Raw genomic sequence first — 23598 nt, forward strand, 5'->3', positions numbered from 1 at the left:
CCTCCAATTAGTAATTTTGTAAAAAATATGTTTTCTTCCCAGTCGCATCCCAGTTAATGACTGAATATACAGTAAACAGTACCATCTAGTTTTTCTCCCAGACACAGTTTCCAGACAACATATCAACCGCTTTTTTACGTGGATTCAACGTTTGCAAACGTTGAATCAAAGTAAAAAGCGGTTGATTTGCTGTCTAGGTTGCAACCTTTCGAACAAACGCCTGTCCAGCGACTGACCTAATCAACTTGCAAACCAATAAGTTTTTAAATGATTGCGACAAATGAAATGTGTTGCTTGGTAAGTTTTGCATCAGGTATTGATCAAACTAGGCTCAATCAAATTAGTCACATTAAACAACTTTCAAAAATCTTGTGATCACCCCTTGAGCTGTGAAAATGTAGATGTGTTAGTTCTCAGTGCTTTGTAAGCTAACCATTTCTTGTTCCATGATAAACTTACCGTTGACTTTCAACTGTCAACGAGAAGTTAAAAACGATTGCAGACTCCTCTAGGTTTTTATTGATAGAACAGAATGCTATGAAAAAGATCAAATTTCGATTTCAGAAGTTCTGTTTTGTCGTGCCTGTAAATTGCAAGAGTTCGCAAGATAATCGAATGAGCTAAAAGCGAGCGCGCTTGAAAAAGTTTTCTTATTTGTCTTTTTTCTCACAATTTCTAATGACAAAAAAAGTACCTTTTGTCATGATGCAAAGTTTAGTTCTGCTGAGCTCTGTGTTTATAAGATCGTCATTCATGAAATAGAGTCAGTTGTGTGGGAAAAGCGTTGATGCTGAGGTTTTGTTTGTGAAGCAGTTCTGAACCGGTTTTGCTTCGGACTCGTACAGATTGCACTGAACAGTTGAAATTAGCATTAACAGCGAAAGATGTTGGTAATTTTGTGCAAGAATCTGCGTGGTGTTGAAATCATCTGTTGATGTTTCTTTAGCATTTCAGTGTCAGTTGTGCTCCAATCAAAACTAAAATTATAAGCAAGACTCAGATACTGTACACTAAAACTAGCAATACCAACATAAGAGGATAACTTGATTGGCTCATGCACTTGCTATGTAAATGGACAGACAAGTCTGGGTGCCGAATACAAGATTTTTTTTAGCTTTTGAGACGATGAAGCAATGTCGAAGTTGAGTAATTTGCCAAGTCCAGACGCAATGACATCATCACTTGCGTTCACCTGGTCTTTGTAGTTAGGCTTCTTCAGGTGTGCATCGACGCGCAATTTGAGTGAGTTTGAAAACAGAAAACAAGTGGCACGGTTGGTTTGCTAAAAAGCGACAATAATCTAACGTTTGCTTTTTTTATCTACGCAGTCTTACCGTTCAAAATAAGCAGTTGTGCTTCTTTCTGCTTGGATAGTCAAAACGTTGCTTTCTATCAGCTGATAGCCTTGACGTCAATTTCATGCCAAGAAGTAGGATTACAGGATTTACACTTCAGCTTCAGTTTGAGAATTTTAACCGCTTCAATCTGCGGTACTGCATTTGTACTTTACCGTTTTCGCATATTCTACTCCTGTATCAATCCAAATCCAAGATACTACACTCAAGCAGATCACTGTGAAAAATAGGTTGCTGATGCTGTCAGTTGTTGCAATTAATTAAACCAGAAATGAGCAAACGTGCCCCGGATTAGGAATTTCTAATTTGCTGTAGCCTAGTATTTAGCACTAGTAAAGTGGCTTTTCAACAGTTGTTAATTAGATCTACCAATATCATCACTGGTAACCTAACGCACATTTGTCAGTAGCAACAACTTGTGTACCAGACACATACCTAAAAGGTTTTTAAAACATTCTAAATCTTTGAGATATTTTAAATAGTTTTTCATCTCGGAAAAAAATTATAATATTATTTTTAGGTTGGAAAGCGCAGTGTGGTTAGACACCATTGTATAATATAATAAAACTACTGGTTGTGTAGTGCAACAGTACTTCAAAGAAAAGGCAAATTTTATGCAATTGATGGTGTTTTTGGAAGCGAATAAAATAAGAGATCGATAGTATACTCATCTATTGTAACCGAAACTCGTGGACCCATCTGTAACTTGAAACTGGAAAACCTCATCTATGCAAGCAGGCGCATTTCGTGGAATATAAGCGCTACTTTTAAAACTACTGCTACTCTGAAGAAACGATACAGTTCAGAAAAGTAAACGAAGAAAGAATAACACTCTGTTCATGTGATTAACTGTGCCATCTCATCTAATTTATTTTTTCAAGAAAGTTATTTAATAATATATTTTTATTTATCATGACATCCTATTCTTCACTGAGTGTCCGAACATATATTTTTACCCTCTTGTTCACTTTTGTCACTTCTTCTTCACTGTTGATGGAAAAAAGACAAGGTGAGATATCTCTGTTTTCACAACATAGAGTTTTCTCACATCATATTAACGAGAAAGTATGACTTGTGACAACTATTGTTGTTATTAAATTATTGTAGTAAATTTAACTTTTTCAAAGGAATTCTTATTTTTTTTATGTAAAATTGTTGTTAAAACGAATCGCGTTTTTCTTGGGCGATTAAACTGTGTCAGCCAAACTTTGGTTTGACCAGTTTTCTTAAAGTTTCACTGAAGATATCGGTCTTTCTTTGCCACCACTGACCGGGATTTCGCCTGCTGCTGTGTCAATATTGAACTAACGATGTCTTTATTGCCTTCTTGTGCTATCAATGTGCGATTGGTTTAGGAAATCATTTGCTCGTGTCAAGTAATCGCCTCAATACTGTGTTTGTTGGTAATTTGATTGCTAGCACTTTGCCAAGTTGCTGCTCCAGCTAAGTAAACCAATTTTCTCTGCTATTTGCTGTAGTTGTTAATCTTCTACAACCTACGTCAAACTTTACGACTTTAAAATAAGGTAATGCTGGTGTCATAGCCGCCGCTGCTGTTGCTTAACGCAACATCACAATTACGAAGAGTTGCACAGATTTACAATCGCTTGAGAACATTCGTATGAAAGTTAATCCAAGCACGACAAATCAAAAACACTGGCTGCCGCAAAGTAGTTCCCCAGCTGTATTGACAAAAACGCTCGTTGATTTACAGTATAATATTTTCTGATTGACTTCTTTAAAGTATCGTTCTATTAGAACTTGTCGGACCGCGTTTGATCCTTTTTAAATCGATAAAATTTGCCATGCTGTAACACCAATAGCGTTTTATTTGCCAGCTTTCATGTGGTTAGGAATGTCTGTGAAACTTTGTGGCTTCACTTTGGTCATGGCAGAGTCCTTGGGTTAGATTAAACTCAGCGTGACATTCTTGACTGGGCAACTGTGTTTGTGGTGTTTCGAACTCTTTGCAGGAGTTATTTCTGAGAAACACGACTTGAGCATAATTGAACAACAGTAGAATTAAACGAATTACCAACTTTAAAGCGGTTACAATTGTAAACAGCTAAATAGTTCGTCAATCCAGTTTTCTTAGTGATGCGATGAACCATAAATCTAAGCTGTGTTTGTCTTAATAGAACCTACTATTTTTAGCATCAACGGTTATTAAAATAAAATGTTCATAGGCATAACATACAAGAACTCTTTTTAATCAAATTTATTTGTCTTTTCATGTTTTCTTTGGGAAATCAACACGATCTGCAAACCTTTCACAAACTTCAGAAAAGTTTTTGAAAGCAATGGAGTTCCTAAGTTCCCCCGATTCGGATTCCGTGGTTCACACACACAAGCCTGTGAGAATAACAAGAAATGGAGAGTTTATTGACTTTGCTATGCTCGACGCTTTGTCGCATATCAACAGTGACGGAAAGATCGAACAACACGGCAGTGCAGAACAACGCAATGCTAGAGACAAGTTGGATGCGACCTCCGCTACTGAGGACGGAAACCACGAGGTGTTTTTCGACCTTGGACACGCCTCTGGCTCGCCGTTGTCAGGCGCAAGACTTCAATTGAAACGAAACTACAAACTGGTGTCGGAAAACTTTGTAGTTGAAGAGCGAACGAGAGATGGAAAAATCGCGGCGAGACACAGTATGCTGGAAGAATGTCACTACACCGGCACCATTCACAATCATCATAGCTTTTCCAAAGTGGCGCTGAGTTTGTGCAATGGATTGGTAAGTCAAAAATGATTCGTTTGAAATTTGAGCTATGTTGTATATATTAACACTTTCTAAAAATATTTGCAGCAAGGCATTATTCTAAAAGACGATGATACATTTTTCATCGAGCCACTGTGGAATCACACAAAGAAAAACCGCTCCGAAGCATTTTACACAACTTCCTCGCCTCTCAACGACATTGATGACGGAGAAGGATCACATCCCCATGTGATTGTAAAGCGCTCAGCTTTACAATATTACAGCCAGCGAAGAAAAGACAAAAACGATTTGGGCCATTGTGGCTACAGTGGTAAGCTGGCACTGTAACATATATTTTGGACAAGCGATTTGCATGCATGTTGATAAATAACATATTGATGGACTAGATATGTTTGTTTGTGTTTAGACAAAGTTACGGGTGGTATTCCCTGGTGGCGCATCGATCCGCGAGAATCATCGCGAAATAAAAGCGAAGACAGCAGCAATACTGATGAAGACCTTGACATCGTCTCTGAGGATAATGAATTCGACATAAGCGAAAAAAAATCCAAAAAGCATCATCGCTCCCACCATCACAACCACCGCACAACTGCAGGACGTATTGAGACCTTGTCTGGAGAAAGTGTGGCCCGAAAGCGAAGAAGCATCGAAGAACAAAGTGGTCTTAAATCCAGGAGTAAACGTTCAGTAAGCTTGGAGAGAACTGTGGAGACGATGGTGGTCGCGGACAAGATGCTGGTGGGCTACCATGGCAGGCACGAGCTTGAGAGATACATTCTTACCATTATGAACATCGTAAGTTGAGTCTTGATCATTAATTTGTTCTTTGTATCACTTAATGGGTTTGTCTGCGTACAAAGTTACATCATGTCCAATTTCGTATTTGATATTCTTTCCGATCAGGCTGAGAATCTTACGAAAATGACACTGAATTTTGTTTATGTTTTTCGCTCGTCACTAACGAAATGGAATACAATAATGTACCAGGTTGCCTCTCTTTGTAGCTGCACAGAAACTGGCACTCTTGTGAAAATCATAAGATCAACGTATATCTTTGATAGATATAGCACTATATCATAGCGTAGGCTACCGTACGTAATTATTATCTATGTTTTAATGTCTTCTCATTTATCCGTTTTTATTTCTTGCTAATGTTTTTGAATACTTGTGTGCCTGCTTCAGGTTGCCGGTTTATATCATGACGCCAGTATTGGAAATTCTATTAACATCATCATCACACGAATTGTTCTGCTGACTGAAGATCAGGTAAATATTATGAAACTGCTTTAGTCACACTACTGTGGTTTACTTGAGCTCTCCTTGACAGCGCAATAAGTAGGATCTAGTTTTTATCCACCATAAACATAAGAATATGTCTTCAGAAATTCTTGTCGATTCTTTGCTAATATAATAATTAACAAAATAAATTGTCCATTGCTAATTTTTATGAATCATTACTTGTGACAGCACCGCCTTTCTTTCTGCCATTATAAACGAGTTATTGTAAAGTATTTTAATCTTCTTTGCTTTTAAATCTTTGTGCAAATTGTGAAATATATCTTATCCACTGTCTTCGGAAAAACAAACAAATTAGTTCAATGTTTCATTGAGTGTCATTTTTCAGTAGCGAATGCTTTTTTACAAGAAATGATACTGTGTTTGAGTGATTGCAGCACGACTACAACGTGTGGCTGCACTGCAATTCTTTTCCAAATTACGTAGTTAACCACATTGGGTAAGCTTTCTATTGTTCAGTTTAATCACAGAATGCATTAGGAAACTATGACACGGTCATTCGAATCGTTGGTGTTTGCAATGCATCAAATATATTATACTGGTGTTTCATTGTTGCATCAAATATACTGGTGTTTTATTGTTGCATCAAATATATTGCAACATCAATACAACGCAATTAAACGAAAACATACACAATTAGACATGTCGGAGACTTAGGCTACGCTGGTTCAGTTTGCAATTCGATATCCAGCTTTTGGATATAAATTTTTGTCTTAACTGAATTTGGATAGCAACTTATCTGGAGGTTGTATCGAAAGTTCCTTTTCAGTCACCTAAAGACCAAAATCTACCATTTGGAGAATGAAGATTGTTTCACATGACTCCACCTATGCATGCAGTATCATAATAATCAACCGGTTTTGCCACTGCTGGCAGCTACCCCCCACATGTTTCTGCACCATTTCGCTTATCGCTGTACTAGTCGATAGTTACCTTCAAAATATTGTAAACTTTGGAAAAGAAGATGTTTTGCTGATTCCGATTAGATTTTTTACAAACTGAAATCTTCAACATAAGTTTTTTCACCAGTTATTTCTCCAACTGCTATTCTTGAGTTTGTTTTCACACTGCGCTCAACTGCATTGTTTGACAAACTCCAGCGGTTACTGTTGACTGCGCCATCGGCTGCCAGAAATTATTTCAACAAACGTCGCCGAATAAACGTGATACTCAGCACTTCACATCAAATAGCTATTCTTTGCATACTTGCGCGGTTAGTAGATCTATGATACAGAAACCAAGTTTTTGTCCCGAAACGAAGCGCAATTGACGTGTGATCCGCGCATGTCAAGTTGTGACTTGGCAGGGTCGAGGATTTGAGTATAAAGTTGCCAGCTTTCGATATGCTTTGTTGCAGTTGGCGATAAATTTTTGTGATAAACGTGTCAGATTGGGAGGAGCAGGTGTGTCAACCGGACTAGCAAACGTTTTTCTTTTTGCATAGTTTCAATGTCTGACGATGTGAAAAGGGAGACTTTTGCCAGCTTAGCAAGAACCCTATTTAACGTGTTGGTTACAAAAATGCACTTGTCTAAATGAGATGTTTTCAAATCGATTTTATAACAATTATAGTTGTTATGTAGTAAATTCACAGCACCTTTTTGACCCTATCGTGTTGCGTTTCTTGTTGACCGTTTAAGCGTTTTGCTGAGTTCTTCTTAATGCATAACATGCACTCTACCGACCACGAGTCGTTTAGGTCAATGATAAATCTGTGTTAATGTGATACTCGACAAGGTAGCACAACGCAAATCGACCCCACGGGAAATGGAAGTGCGATAAATGTGGTCTGAGTTTCACACGCATGCCAACCTAACCTTATGTTTTTATGGGATATCCGCGGCTTCATTTCGGGGACAACTGTTAGGAATCAAGTTTGTCAGCGTGCAGTGGCAACGTGAAACTAAATTTCTTGTTGCTTTCTCATTTCAGCCTAACTTGAAAATTAACCACCATGCCGAACACTCGTTGGAAAGCTTCTGTAAGTGGCAGCGTGGCATCAATGTGAATGGAACTAGCGCCGTGTCAACCACCGGATTGGCTCACCATGATAATGCTGTGCTTCTTACAGGGTGAGTGTGATGTTTGAGTAATGAGTAGTCTTCTTAGGCGAGTAGTTAGAAAGCCTGTACGGCGCTCGAAGGATGTCTGTTCGACACTCATTAAGAATCTCAGGCGTGTCTGAATGACTAGAAGTCAACAAACTGGACTAAACTGTTGTTCCTTTCTGCTGCTGCTTGTGTGCGCAAGTCGCATATCGATAATAATGTGCTTTGATCTGTAATTACATCAGCCGATTATTCTGTGTGCATTTGTAAGTGAATATTTGCTCAAAGAGAATTTAATCGAGTGCTTGCGTGTGTTGAAAGTTATTGTAGTGCATGTCTTTTGTTGGTTTTGATTCCACTGATAAGAATCACTTGAAAGATCTTGCTTTCACACAAAAATACGCTTTTCCTTGTTTGCTTACCGAGCTATGTCGTCAGCGGCAAACACTGTTGCTGGGATGTTGACTTGAGGTGCAGTGACATGGGAAAAGGTGCAACGTTTGAATTGGTGATCAGGCTACTTTGTACAGCAACAAAATTTGCATCTTCGTTGCATGTAAAATACATTGTTTTTATTTTGTTAACTCAAGTCTGTTGATGATATCTGATTAAATTTTAGTTGCTTTGATTTACAGTACTAGCTGGGTTAGAATAGTTAGATTTTGTATGCTAGGGAGTGTTATCACAAACTTTGAATTTTGTTATAAAGTTTCAAAATCATCGCAGCAGGTGAATGCTGCAAGTCAAAAGAATAGTGGTTATTAAGTTAATGCAAGAGAATCGTACTTTAACTGCCGTTAAAAATGCCTTAAGTGATCAAATCTTTCTTTACTGCTACTCTCTATACATGCTGCGTGACAGTTGAGTGAAGAAACCTCGATCGTAGCCTTCGCTCAGAACAATCGCTTTGTTTAGACGTTACCACAAACCCGTTATTCTTTGCTTTGATGCGTATGGTTTTGAATGCACGTTTGGACAAGTAGAGACCCTGTTTTGTCTAACCGCAAGATAGCCAACTCTATTCTTAACAATTCTAGCGCAACACATGATGTAATCACGTGTAATAGCTTATTTTTAAACGCGTGAGGTAAACCCTAAGGTAAGCCGAACAGTAAATATGCAAGTCGTCCGAAGCGAGACATCATCACCCTTTTGTTTCAGGGCATAAGTTAGCTAACACATCCATCATGAAAACAAAGGGTTGCGATTTTATGAAGAGACTTTTGATATTTGTATTTTCAAATAAACCCAGCGTTTTTTCAACAATTTTATGTCGTCAAAATAAACGGTTTGGGTTGCAAAACTTGTTTCAACCTAAAAGGTTGTCAGACTGTCAGTACATATTATATGCGGCAGTACTTCGAAACGAAGAAAGCAGTTTAAAAATCACGTCATATACAAGCCCTCCTATTGCTAAAATGTCCAATGCGTGACTGGCAGGCAACGCCGCAACGATAAGCCATGTAACGCCTGCCACTAGTGATGATTCCAACGGTTGTGTCTACTACTCTACTGTATTGCGGCTCTTTTCCACTTGTTTGGCGATACGCGTTTCTTCGTATTTGGAGACGGTCTCCTGCACAGTGAGCCTCCACGCATCTCTATCTTTTGCAAGATTAGTCCAATGTCGTAAGTTGCATAATTTCAGTGATTTTTCTAGAGTGTCTTTAAAGCTTCAATGTCATTAGGAGTATAGGCTTGAATGTCATTACCGAAAGTTTCTTACATAAACTTTTTCTTTAGCTATGTCTGTCCAAATCTTTTGCTGCAGATTGATTTTGCAGCATAGCTGTAAAGGCTATTGAAAAAACAACATCGCATGGCATTCTCTTTCAAGCTGATACCGCATTCTCAAACACTGAATTTAATTTCATTTTGCCTTTCATGTGCTATGCTGCTGTTGGCAGCTTGTCGTCCCATAACTCAATTTTAAAACAAGATTTGAAGGCCTTATTGCGGAGTTGGTATCATCAAACAATTTGCAGCTTTCATGTGGTTAGCGGACATGTTCATGATTTCACTGATCTTTTCTTGGTGTGCTTATTTTGTAGTCGTAAAAACGTTTTGCGTGTTCAAACATCTTCATCTGCTGCACTCGGCGCCGTCGCCAAGGGACGTTTTGAATTTCTTGGCCTAACCACAAGAACAAGAATTTTTCTAATATCAATGGGGTTCACATTCCCATTAGTTTGAAAAACTCAGTTCTATTCATGTGAAAGGACTTGTTTATTCGTTCTGCATGAAAATACATTTTAATATGCAACAAGCGCTCTGCGCTGTGGTGAATGTGCCTGGAACCAAACGAAATAGTCTATGTCGACTTCTAACGGCGTGACTCATTTCATAGGCATCCATCTTGATTTGACCAGACTGAAGTGTATTTGTCAAACTTAATCAGAATTGTACGTTGTTGAGCATTTTGCCAAGCAGTCCTTTTCATCCATTTAACGGTTGATTGCCTGCGTTGTAAACAGATAAAGTCACTGACTGCCTGACTCCAAAGCTAAAAAAACAACTTGGGGAGCTAGCAGCTGAATTACTCCGATATATCGCACCTGTGTGCTGTATATTGTTGTTGTTTATTTTTACAGTTTGTCAAATTCTCAAATGATTTTTGATTTGTAACAAGCAAATTCCAATCCACTATAGTCTCACAAATTGTGTCAATTTTCCAACACAATAAAATTGGCCTACTTAAACCCTTATTAATTTATGTTATAACCTTATCTGCACTTTTGTATTTCATATCTATATTGTTTACAGATACGACATTTGCCTCTCCAAGGATGAGCCATGCGGAACTCTAGGTAAGGTTAACATATAAATGCATTTTTCATCTACATACAGCAAATTTGAAATATTGATGCTTGTTATCATATGACATAGCCTACGTTGTAGATTGCAAAGGTGTTCTAAACGCACTTTTTATTTTTTCATGTTTATACCGTATGTGTTGTGTTGAATCTGTGCAACTCGGACCATAGCATACCTAGGCACCACAACTAGGTTCAAAAAATTTGCACATTTTACATCTAAGTAAATTTCAGGCTGTGCAGCAGCAGTTTCTATGCAACATTAGACTAAGCTGTTTTTGTCTACACTATGTAGCTGATGTGGTATCGATTGTTTTTCCGAAATTTGTTCACTCAATTAAAAAAAAATTAATTTAGCAACGACTGAGATTTGAACTTCATATTCCTCTGCAAAGTTCATCAGTCAAACATGGTCTTTGAAAGCTAATCTAAATAGCTGCTTCCGAAACTTCAAAAGAATGTTGAACTTCTCAATGCCATGAACACAATCGAGAATTATAGCGCTTTGAACTTTTCACGCCTTGATTTTCTTGAGTAAACTTCACTTTGACCGTTCAAAGAATAGCATCTATTGTTTGTGATGAAGAACAATAGTAAAGTTTTTTTTCCTTCCAAGCTGGCAACTATAACCTCGCACAATAATCACTTTGGCTCTGCTTAAAGCAAATTCGCAGCTTTTGTATGTGTTAGATTTTACTTCATACAACAAAGAAATGTTTCCGGCCTTAAACTTAATCGGTCAACCAATAACTTATGTTATACAAATTTGATGACAGGACTAGCTCCAGTGGCTGGGATGTGTGAATTCGAGAGGAGTTGCAGTATCAATGAAGATATTGGCTTGGCGTCAGCCTTCACGATTGCCCATGAGATCGGCCACAAGTATGTTTAAACGTGTTTTTGTATTTGTGTGACTGAAGTGGGATTGTCAAGTAATAGAAAAGAAAAGCCATTGCAATTGCACCAGGCACGAATGCTTCCTTCTTTCTGAATTCACTATCCAAACAACTACTCAAACAGTGAAACTCTTATCCGATAGTTTGACAAAAGGACTGATTTACTGACTGGGGAAGGTCTCCTTCGAAGTGATAAAGTTGTTACTTTGTGTGCACGTAAATGTTTGCACCGTGACCAGAATTAAACTTATTACTTTTATGCATTTCAATGTATCTACGGCACACAAAACCGATTCAACAAAGAAGAATTATGTTTTGTTCATCTGTTTATTGAGAAACGCAAGATGTGGTTTCTTGTTTTGTAAGCCTTCCGGATATAAGAAAGATGATCTCAAATTAGCTCAAAAATTAGGATGATAGGAAGCTTTCTGTGCCTGTAATCTTTATTTACCAGTTCCATAAATTTAAGTATGGGTTGAAGAATTTTGTAATTCTTACTCTGAAAACATAAGATTGTCTTCCGATAGACTTGTACAGTTTTTTGTTACAATCCGATTACTTGTGATAAATCAGCTGTGCGTTTTCTGGGAGCACGTTAGTTGCAATGACACTTTTGCAAAGACAAAGTCCACGTATTTACACTATAAACAGTTTTCTATGAGTAATGACCATGCAACCACTGTCTGCAGTTGCGTTTACAGAAGTTTTCATGAATACTACAAACGTTTTTGCTTAGCCGAAATGATTTTGTGTCAATACAGGTGTCTTGTGGGACGCGCATTTTGTTTTGTGAGTGTTGCAACTATCAATAGGGAAAAAGTGAAATTTTGTCGGTCCGCCACACACGTGGCCCATTGTGAAATCAAAAGTCGTTGTTTCGGTTTGTCAAACTAAGACGCGGAAGATTGAACTTTGTCACATGCGTGAACTTTCAGTTGTTTGCATAAAATTGCTTTGATAGCTTTGATTGAACCAGAAATGTTTGAAAGTTGTGAAGTTTCGTTTCGCCCAATCTCACGGGAACGCGGTTTGACATCTTCCACTAATTGCACCACATCTGCATTGATTCAAGGTCGTCTGTCAGTCAATCGTCTCCGGCTTAAAATAACATAGTTTGCCAATTCTTCACAAACTGACATTTTTCTTTCTTTCAAGCTTTGGCATGAAACACGACGGCGTGGGGAACGATTGTGGCTTGAAAGATGGAGCCCCATCTCAGATCATGGCTCCTCAGATGACACAAAACACAAGCCCATTCACCTGGTCCCGTTGCTCAAAGAAATACATCACTAACTTCCTTGAGTAAGTTTTACTCCTACTTCTTCAATTGTCTTGGCTGAACCATATTCGATAACCTCATATGAATATGTACCGTATTGTAAGTTTTCCCTTTGTACAACTTATGGATTGTAGCCTATCTGCTTTGACAGTGAAGGCAGAGGTTGTGTGTTGTACTACTACACAACTTCGAAAATTTTGATTAAAATTTATTTTAATTGAAGTTACATTTGACTTCCACTGTCGCAGAGATGATAGATTAGTGGTTAGCCTTTTCACAGTTCCAGGGCTGGCGATTGTTTGCTGGATAATTGTGATGTTGTTTGTGATGCAGACTATAGTAAAGTTTGTTTTAACCATTGTTCCTCATTTTCCAAGTTGGCAACTACTGTATAACCTTGCATAATGATTACTGGGGCTATGGCTATGCCTAAAGAAAATTCACTGCTATTGTGTGTGTTTGATGTTACATCATAAATCAAAGAAATGTTTTCGGCAGTTTTAATTTGATTGAAGTTATATTTTACTCCTACTGTCACAGATGATGATAGATTTGTCTTTCCACAGTTCCAGGTCTGGCGATTGTTTGCTGGATAATCCGCCTCTTCGCGATTTTTCTTTTCCCGAGGAAATGCCAGGGCAGATGCACGACACAGACGAACAATGCCGCTTCCAATACGGGGCCCAATCTCGGCAATGTAAAATCGGGGTAATTATTTTATTCCTATCATATTGATGTACAACGAGTGAGCAAACAGCGATCTGAAACAAAAAGACTCGATGTGACATTTTTATATTATTTCAAATTTTTGTCGCGTTATTTTTCTATTGTTCGTTGTCTTTACACATTTGTCTTCTTGGAGGCGATGTGTGTGGTCTATCGACTTGTTATAATCACTTAAATCATTAAAGAATTAATCATAGCCACCACCGGTTGGAATGAAAACATTTAATGTAAAATATCTCTTGTTGAGTTGTAAAATATACTCGCTCTTGTTTTCAACAAAGTGTTTCCAATCAAAAAAACCGTTGTTGCTCCAAACTACGAACGGTTAACTGTAAAACTTGCGATTACAAAACAGTTTATTTTTAGCATAAATCAAGCACGTTCTTTCAAACCCTGTTTGCTACACAACGATTGTATCAAAATTAATTTACAAAATTTGTTATTTCAAAACTATTTTACTATTTTGCAATCTTTTTTCGAGAATACTTGCGGGCTTTTGCTTCAAAACTTCACGTTTTAATTTTCGCTTAAATATTCATTCACCGATTTGTGTGTCGTTACAACGATACTAAACTTAGATTGGCGTTTGTGGGAACAATCACGCCTTTATTTTTTTCACCATTCGATCATACCTAAAAGATCGGCCGAAAAGTTTGTATAAATAAACACAAGTTACGTGAAACTTTCTCCTCAGTGTACACAAGATCTGTTTTGATCCATGGCTCTCATTTTGCAGGATACGTGCCGGGAACTTTGGTGCCTGAGCAAAAATGGTCATTGTGTGACTAACAGCGTGCCAGCAGCAGAAGGCACAAGCTGCAGCACCGACGATGTTCTCCGAGGGGTATGTTTACTTTTATTTAACCTGTAAACGTTCTGATAGCCTTTTAAAGTTTTCTGTTGAGATCGCGCCCCGCTCAAAGGCCAAAAGCTGACACAAAAGCGACCTTATGAAACAAGATCTCGTTAAGCTGTTGTAGTTGGTTGCATTCAGTCAACCTAATGACTAAAGTATAGTAACAACGATACTAACGTTTCAGTGGTGCTATCGGGGCGACTGCGTTCCTTTCGGACATCGTGCAGAAGCCGTGGATGGTGCATGGGGCACGTGGACCAATTGGGTGGAATGTTCAAGGACTTGCGGAGGTGGAGTTAGTTCTTCTTCGAGAAGCTGTGACAATCCTCTTCCAGAACATGGGGGAAAATATTGCATCGGAGAAAGGATGCGGCATAAGACGTGCAACTCGCAGGTGAGAAGACGATTAAAGTGAGTTAAATTTTAAAACAATTTAACTAACATTTTTTACATCAAACGTGTTTAACTGTTTATGTTTTAGCGCGACTGCTGTTAAACAGGACATATATTTTTACTGATCACAGGCTTGTCCCAATTCAAGTCGTGACTTCAGACAGGAGCAATGTGCACGGTTCGACAATGAACTGTTTCAGGGGAAATATTACAATTGGATTCCTTTCTTTGGAAGCAAAGGTAAGTCGCACAAACAAGGCAGCTCTGCAACGAAGCCGGTTGCTCGTTTTTGCACACAGAGCACTGCTTTCCCTGTTCATTGACGCCTTCGACTGAAAGTTACATGTGATTCGCTTACAGGACAGGAAGTGAAGCCATGTGCGTTGAATTGCATGGCACAGGGTTGGAATTTCTTTACGGAACTGGCTCCCGCGGTCGTCGATGGAACGAGATGTTTCGACAATTCTTTGGACATGTGTGTCAACGGAATATGTCAAGTAAGTGAAAGTGTTGCTTCTTTGCAAACAACAATATAAGATTAGCACTCACTTGTGAGCTGCTTTCAGTAAACAAACCAATCACTTCGTGTTCAATCTAATTCTTTGTCGCAAGGCAATTTAATTTCTTTCGTGGTTTTGTACGAAATGAATAAAACACAGGTGTTTTTCAGCATGTTGGTTGTGATCATGTCCTTCATTCGAATGCAGTTGAAGACAAATGTAGAGTTTGTGGCGGAGATGGAAGCAGCTGCCAAACAGAGACCGGGTTCTTCAACGACCCTGTGATTCATGGACGTAAGTTTGAACTAGGTTTAATGTGTTGCTTGAAAAGAAATGAATTTTGTGAATTGTACAAAGCCGGGCAGTTGAAACGGAACCTTGCTTTTGTATTAAGCCAAAATGCCTGCGCAAGGTTTTACGCTTTTGGTTTAGGACGCCGTTCACTTCAAATTTGATCCAATTGAACTAATATTTACAGCTCAATATCTACTATTTCTATTTGCACTAACATCTTGTAAATATAAATTGGTTTCTACATCGGCAATATAAAACTAACATGTCGGCTTCCCTGTGAGGCAACGTGAAGCGGCTATTAAATCATGTTATCTTCGCGCTTTCTCACTAATCTCAAAGGTTTTCTGTGAAAACGAATTACGTACTGCCATCGTCACACAGAAATCGAGCGGCTTGAGCACAATCTCAGAGCGAGATAGCGAATGAAATGGACTTGGACTGACTATAGACTAGATAGAGCATAACATTGTCACTAGACATTATTCTCTTTTTGACACACTGTAGAAAAGTAGCCTGGAAACTTTATTAGGATTGTGTTGGAGCTGCGGCACTCGGCGACTGTTGATTTTGCATTTCTTGCATTTGTATCATTTGAACAGAGAACTGGCTAATCTAGCTCCGACACTGGCGTGACAAACTATGTATGAATGAATTTGAACAAAAGAAAAGTTTAATATTTAGTACTGTAAACATTCTATTCGTCATCAAGTGTTTTCATAGTTGACGGTTACTAATTACTTTTGGCAGAAGACTTGATAATTATGAGATAACGCATAGCCCACGCAGCTAGAAACATTGTTCCTTTTATAAAATTACTAAACGTCTACAGATGTTACCTCAATGTAAAACTGATCAAATTTGCTAACTGGGTAGGCTCCGCCCTCAGAGTGAAGGGTTATTTATCAATGCTTATTTGGCATCTGAAATCCTTTTAGCGTGGGGTGATAGTTTTGAGATAGATGTCTTTATATTTTGCCATAAACTTCGAACGTCCGGTTGTGGTGCAATTGCAGCATTGCTTTAGCGTAAGTAATCTATTGGTCGATTGTTTATTGTGTCACTGCATGTTAAAGCTGACAGTATCTTAACAACACTGCTGCGTTTCCGATAGGTTCAAAATCCAACCTTGACCTTGCAAAGCAAAGTTTGCCTGTCATCGTTATCGTTTCATCACAATACAATGCGATCTTTGAAACCGTCAAGCGGTCGTTCATACTTCAATATATTTTTGCCCCTAGGCAAATTCCCATTTAGTTTAAGAATAACTTTGTGATATCATGATTTGCTTCACCGATACCTTGTTTGTTTTCAGCAGCAAGTACGGTGTTATAGATGTTGAATCAATGTAAAAAAGATTAGAAGTGCTAACTAAGGGTACACATTATTTGTTTTTTTGTGTTCAGAATATCACGAAGTTGTCACTATCCCAGCTGGTTCTGTGAGAATCTTTATCGAAGAGCTGGAAACTTCGCAGCAAAATTACATCGGTGAGCTGCTTTTACTTTGCTACACATTTTTCTTGTAAATAAATACTAAGGGTCCTGATTTTTATAAAAGTAATCTTGTTATGTCACAGCATTGAAGAGCTCGAAAGGAATGAATCTGATAAACGGAGGATGGACAATTGTCTGGCCGAGTAAATTTGAAATTGCCGGAACAACATTCTCGTACAAACGACCAAACGACGAGCCTGAATCACTTCAAGCTCTTGGACCAACAACTGAAGATTTAGTTATCATGGTGAGTAATGGTGAGATGTTTTATGTCTTTGGTTTTGAATTGGGTAAACTAAGGCTGTTATTCAATTTGTGAACTTGCATCATTTTGCTTGTGTAAATCAGGTATTCTTGTAGTTCACTGAGATTGAGGGTAACTCATCGGGTCAATTTGCAGGCTAATATCCTTTTTGGGTAAATACAGTTAATTGTCACTGAACACTGAGTCTTTTCACAGGTACTGGTCCAGGAAGACAACCGCGGCATAAAGTACGAATTCAACGTGCCTGTTGAACGACAAGGCAGCGGTGGTGCCGAATCAGCCTTTCTGTGGGATCATGGAGACTGGACTCCATGCTCCTTATCTTGCGCAGGAGGAAGTCAGCATCGTTCTGTGGTCTGCGTGAGGGTGGATGATGACACAATAGTCCAGCACAGTTACTGCGACGAGAGCATCATGCCAGTTGAGCAGCAACAGTCGTGCAACATGGAGCCGTGCCCTGCTATGTAAGAGTTAATTTTTTATGACTCCGATGTTTACTTTAACAGTTTTATTACATAGTATGCATTTGTCTGTGCAAACTTAGCTTATCTTTTCAATCAAAAACGTCTTTTTGACTTTCAGGTGGTCAGCAGGGTCATGGTCTGATTGCAGTCGAACATGCGGGGGCGGACATCGCACACGAAGCGTGGTATGCATGAGAAAGTTAACTCAAACAGAAGACGAAATGGTCAATCGACGTTATTGCGCAGACACACGTCTTCCGGCTAGTGAAACTTGCAATGTGAAGACATGCCCGCCTGAGTGGTACTCGGAGAACTGGTCTTCGGTGAGTTTACATTTGGCTTCATCAGTAGTCTTATGAATTACAAAAAAATTAAATGCCTGAGCAAAATATTTTACAACGTTAACATTGCTTATGTTTCACAGTGCAAACCTAGCTGTGGTAATGGATTCAAAACGAGAGTGGTATCCTGCATGTCGAGCGATCGAAGGATAAGATATTCCAATGAGAGCAAGTGTGACAGCCTGTTGAAGCCAGATATAAAGCTTCGTTGCAGCAACCGTGCCTGTCCGCCGGCGAGATGGCATGTTGGAAAATGGGGAGCGGTGAGTAAACTTAAATGCTTTTGCAGTAATTTTGCATGTATGTTTGTCAAGCAGCACTATTATAATCGCAATCTATAATTATAGATTAACACTTTTTTCCACACTAACTATTCAAGTTGATTTGTTTTTCGTATTCGTCTGGTTTAAGTATACAAGTTGAGTTAATTTTTTATATTAAATTTTAGTGCAATACCAAATGCGGGCGTGGTCTCAAACGAAGAAGAGTGGTCTGCGCGACACAAAAGATCGTGAGGCCACCTAGCGAGTGCGCACGTCTCACATACAAACCGCCAAACGTCAGGTCGTGCGAGTCTCAATGCAACGTTCCAAAGAACACAGATCAATGTGTAGACGACGGGAAGGTGAATTATTGTCCGCTAGTACTCAAGTTCAAGTTCTGCACTCGGCCCTACTTTAGGAAAACATGTTGCCACACGTGCTCAAAGGCGTGAGCAGAAATCACTCGATAGGAGAAAATCCTTTTCCATCCAAAAGAGATGCAAAGGCGAGGAAGGGATGTCAGCGAAATGTTGACACGTTCTCGAGAATCATAGCTGAAATGAACTATCTGCAAAACGTTGTTGCTGGATTGCTATGATTGACACTGAGTTACGACGATTGCAAAGAAATTCCTTGAAGGTGAACCGTAATGAACTCGGAACGTCTTCGCATCACGGCACTTGGTTTTACACAAATGTTTGCTATATATTTTACAAGGTTTTTATTCCATAACAAAGAGCAATTAGGCCTACAGTAGGGTTACCATATTTGAAAAAGCAAAATTCCGGACAGTGCATGACTATTTTCATGAGACCATATTATGCGCTGCCGAACTATTAGCCATTACTATTAGCCATTAGAATTAGTCAAGGATTCTATATCAAAAATTCACTATCTATGACATTTCAAGTAAATCTCTGATTATATGTGCGAAATCGCCTGCTTATATAGACTGTTGGAATGTTTTAGTAATTTTCGCAGCATGTGATCTATATCTAACCAATTCTGATTCAGCACAACGGCCAAGGTCAATAAGTTCAAGAAAGTTCCAAAGCTCCAGAAAGTTCTAAGTGGTAAACATCATTGATAAGGAAAACGCTCTGTTACATCATAATTCCGTACAACCTCGTAGTAAAAAAAATGGAAGTGTTGCACAGTACGATTGCAGATGCAGTAAAATGAGCTGGCTGAGCGAATTTTCTAGAAAAAAATTTCCTAATTCCCCCAAAACGCCAATCATAAAATTCCGGACATTTGAGCATTTTTTTAAATTCCTCCCGGACGCAAAATTTAACACTAAATTCCGGACATGTCCGGAATTTTCCGGACGGTATGGCAACCCTAGCCTACAGTAACATTCAGAAAACGAAATACATTCCACCACGTGCGAATCAATAGGGTGCTGCTGCTAGCTTACACAGCAAAATATTTACAGTACGTTTTTACTTCCTGATAAAAAGCGTCGCAATCGTCCTTGAAGATAAATTGACCTAAATTGCGTTTGGTCAGTTTAAGACTTATTGTGCTTTATGACCAAAATTCAAGCTCACCGCTTATGTGGAATCATTATTTCAATTGCTGGTTGGTGATATTCGTTAATCAAATCAAGGTTCTCGCTCAGCCTACCAGGTTTTTGATACTTCTCTGTTGGTCCTGAGAGATGATTCTAGAAGCTTCCATTTTGCTGCAGTTCCAACGTTACCGCCCTTAAACTCTTCCCTGAAATCATCCGAATCGACCACTAGTGTTTTCTGTTTTGTATGTTGCTTTTGAATCAGCATTTCCGGTTTTTGCGATGAAGGTACGAAACTTCTAAAACATTTTTAAGTAGGCTATTCAAAAGATAAAGAGCCCAAAATACGAACACTAAGCACATGTACGTTTCAAACACTAGATTGTTTTCATATTCAATACTATTAAATTATGAAAATGATCATAAGTTTAATTAGCAGGCTAACCATTTTTTTGGCTCTTTATGTTTTGATTAGCCTGACCAGGCGCTCCAAAGATTTTGCTCCTAAATTTAAAGTTATGACAGAAAAAAAAAAAAAAGTTATGACGTGCAAGGTTAGTTTTGTGGACGCTTTTATACACCGTGCACATCTAAGGTTCTAATACACAAAAATACTTGCATACTTTTTGAAAGTGTTTACTGATATAGTTTAGTTAATGATGTTGATCCTTTTATTTTGAGAAATATGCTTCATCTTTTCATGTTAGTTTTTCGTCTTTTTTATTGAATCGAATAGTGAACAATAAACATCATTACCGCTGTATGCCGATGTGGAACTGTCAGCCACCTACTAAGTCTATTCTTTTATTAAAGCTTTGTTTGACTTAACATCGGCTGCGTCTGGATTAAAAAAGACTAAGAATTAAAATAATGTATCCAGTCTTTGAAATTAGCATGTTTTTACTTCGGCAAAAACGTTGCCGAAGCCAAACGGCAAAAGTTGAAATTGCCTCGTCAATTGCTGTGAACATTTATTACGAAAAGATTGTACCAAAACACGTAAAACGAGAAGCGAAAAATATACTAGAGAAGTCTATCACGACCGCATTGTTTGATTGGTTGTGATGTAATAATACCAAAAGGAGCGATAAAGCGAGCAACGCGATACGCTCACTGATACGGTAATTCACGTTAAATAACTCCCGGGGGGGAGTAAGTTAATTTTGGGTTGATTCAACGTTCCAGTCAGCACAAACCGATTTAATTTTCTCGGCAGGTCATTTTGCGTAACAATGCCCAATAAAAAATTTACGCTTGTTTTACATTAATTCGACATCTAGCGACGTTGAATTATCATAAAATAACGTTAAGTGCTCAACCAGGTACCGGTAACAAATTAATTTCAATTCTCCCAGCTGGGCAAGTGTCTAAGCGCCGGCGAAGTAGAAAGTAACCCAAATAAAACATTCAGCAATAGTACGATTGAAGCAACATCCTAGTCTGGTGTAGTCTAAGAAAATTATTTTTTTTTGTAATCTTGTGGTCCTTACAAGCGCTCGTGTGGCTTCGGCATTTTTATTGCCGACGCTAATGTGCCATTCATGCATCCGCGTCGGCAATCACCTTGGCAATTGCCGACGCTAATTTCGATGACTGTGTATCTAGAAAGTCTAAACCAGTGGTTCTTAATCTTTTTTGTATGTTTTACCCTTTTAACAAAGATGGATATCAGATTTACCCCCAATAGATAAAATGGTAGTCTACTCATTTATTAAAAAACAAAAGTAAAAAATTCCATCAGTTATATTCAATGCGACGGCTGCCGTTGCTTTTTGGCAACTAGTTATTCAATGTCTGGTAAAGTAGGAGATAATGCACAACAAAACTCGGATTCAACATGAAGTTGGTTTGGTGCTTTAAGGTGCGTCTACACGAGAAAGTGTTCTTGCTTAGAAATTCTTGCTTAAGCTAGTTTTTAAGCTTGTTTCGTCTACACTCGCAATCTCAAAAAAAGATTTTGCTTGCTTGAACGCGGTCACGTGAGTATTTCAACCGCAATGACGTCACGTTTCAAAAAGTTCGCGCCAAAGCAAGAAGTAAACCAACTGTTTTTTAACAACTAGTCGGCAGTCGCAGTGAGCTGGCACTTTGAGTTGTTGCAGTCATTCAATGATTTAATAATGGCTTTCAAATGTTAACGTGTGTTATTTTTGTTGTGATGATCATGGTCAGAAATAAAAGCAACTGAACTCAACTTGTGTAAAAAATGCTGCAAAAAGAAACTTCAGAAAGAAGTGTTCCGACACCTTAGTGAAGTTAAAAAGTTAGAAACAGGCGTGGCCAGAGAACACTGGAAGCATCAAACACAAAACAACAACTACAAACTTCCTAGTTGCTTGACTAGCAGCCAGACTACTGAGTGTAGACCTGAGGTTTTGCCGCGAAAAGATTTCTAAGCAAGAGAACTCACTTAAGCGCCCAGTTTTTCGCTCTGGAGCGTATTTTTTCTCCGGCACTCGCTTAGTTTCTTAAAAGTAAGCGGCACAAAGTGCGATTAACTTAAACAAACAAGAAGTTTTGCTAGCTTAAGCAAGAAAACAGTCGTCGTGTAGACGCACCTTTAGATTTGATAGTAAGCAATGCAGAGAAGCCGCATTTGCATAGGTAAGAAGAAGAAAACGGGACAACACTAAAAGGCGGACATGTGGAAATAAGCCGGGCGTGAAATGGCGTATTGTCTGTGGAAGTAGCGCTTCAACACCGATGTAGAAAACGCGGAAATACGATCTTGGATTCCTAAACAGGAAAAGGCGGAAATGCAATGTTTAACAACAACTCAATACCAAACATTTTCTTATGTTGAAATATCATTGAAAGATATTGTTTAGAAGCAATTGTGAAGTCATTAAATACTTGGACTGTTTTAATTCCACAGTTATTGGAGTAAATTTCGAAATTTAATGGAATTTATTAAAATAGAAAAAAGGCAGAAATGCGATTTTTAGCCACAACTCAATACCGAACATTTTCTTATGTTGAAATATCATTGAGTTATCGCTATGTTAAACAATATGGACGCCAAGATCGTATTTCCGCATTTTCTACATCGGTATTACATCGCTACTTCTGCGGACAATACGCCATTTCACGCCAGGCTTATTTCCGTATTTCCGCCTTTTAGTGTTGCCCAAGAAAACGTGACCAGAACATTCAGAGCTAGAATAACAATGATATCAAAACTTTTCTAGGTTGCAAAAGTGAAACTCATCTTTTGCAAAAGAATTGTTTGTTAATTCTATAAATTCATCTTGGATTGCTTCAGGAACATCTTTCATTTTACATAAAAAAAGATTTGTCGCTACTTTCATCAAAATGCTGCGCCAGTATTTATCTAGGGAAAATATCGTTCAAACTCCTCCTGCAAGTTTTGAAGATGACCGATGATGTTATTCTTCAAGTTTTGATTGAGATCATCTCCAGCTATCTCCGTCAAGCGGTGAAATGATGTCTACAATACCTAGGCACAATTTTTCTGTCCCATCAACTGATGTGGATATTTTGATTGATAGCTCATTTACCCCCCAAAACAAGGAAATTTACCCACGGGGGTAAATTTACCCCAGTTTAAGAAATGCTGGTCTAAACCAACCCAACATCGATCGGGAATCATGGCAACAACTCGCCACTGACAAATCAGACTGGTGAAGAAAAACTTGGGATGACACACAGCGTTTAAAAAAGCAGGAAATAAATAGCATAGGAAAAGCCAAAAAATCTACGTCTCCCACCTTCTACACAATTTAAATTTTGACCACGTCTATTCTACCACAGACTGGACCTTTAAAGTCACATTTGACCAGGGGCGCGAAAGTAGGGGTGCTCAAGGGGCTGCAGCCCCCATAGAAAATTCTGACATTTTAACGTACACAACACAGATGTTGTTCAAAGTGTTGCAGTTGTAATTTGTGAATCGTCTAAACGTAAATCTTTATTCATGTCGCTTTATTCGTGTTATTCACATATGCTCGTCCCCTTCAAAATATTACACATTTGCGAAACTCTTAAATAAGCCAAGTTTTACTTAAACTTTTATCACAATTTAGAACTAAAATATGCTGAGAATGCACCAAACCAAAT

General features: G+C 38.5%; 1 protein-coding gene across 1 annotated transcript; it reads left to right on the forward strand.

The window, feature by feature from the left end:
* Nucleotides 1-1923: 1923 nt before the first annotated feature.
* Nucleotides 1924-20284, forward strand: LOC145778246 (A disintegrin and metalloproteinase with thrombospondin motifs 6-like). The gene is made up of 21 exons (XM_082589702.1): nucleotides 1924-2364; nucleotides 3639-4096; nucleotides 4169-4391; nucleotides 4488-4876; nucleotides 5264-5347; nucleotides 7310-7449; nucleotides 10189-10232; nucleotides 11015-11120; nucleotides 12290-12436; nucleotides 12980-13121; nucleotides 13876-13983; nucleotides 14180-14389; nucleotides 14520-14628; nucleotides 14749-14885; nucleotides 15059-15182; nucleotides 16586-16669; nucleotides 16759-16922; nucleotides 17136-17404; nucleotides 17523-17727; nucleotides 17829-18008; nucleotides 18194-20284. The coding sequence occupies exons 1-21, from the start codon at nucleotides 2268-2270 to the stop codon at nucleotides 18458-18460; spliced, it is 3687 nt and encodes a 1228-aa protein (XP_082445828.1). The 5' UTR covers nucleotides 1924-2267; the 3' UTR covers nucleotides 18461-20284.
* Nucleotides 20285-23598: the final 3314 nt, after the last annotated feature.

Source organism: Aplidium turbinatum, chromosome 10, assembly GCF_918807975.1.
Source record: "Aplidium turbinatum chromosome 10, kaAplTurb1.1, whole genome shotgun sequence".
NCBI classification, from domain to species: domain Eukaryota; kingdom Metazoa; phylum Chordata; class Ascidiacea; order Aplousobranchia; family Polyclinidae; genus Aplidium; species Aplidium turbinatum.

Bases quoted from the DNA above. Each gene is read 5' to 3' on its own strand.
- LOC145778246 (XM_082589702.1), top strand. From the start codon at position 2,268: ATGACATCCTATTCTTCACTGAGTGTCCGAACATATATTTTTACCCTC. The intron at 11,121-12,289 runs GTATGTTTAAAC...CTTTCTTTCAAG, and splicing joins GCCCATGAGATCGGCCACAA to CTTTGGCATGAAACACGACG. The intron at 16,670-16,758 runs GTGAGCTGCTTT...GTTATGTCACAG, and splicing joins TTCGCAGCAAAATTACATCG to CATTGAAGAGCTCGAAAGGA.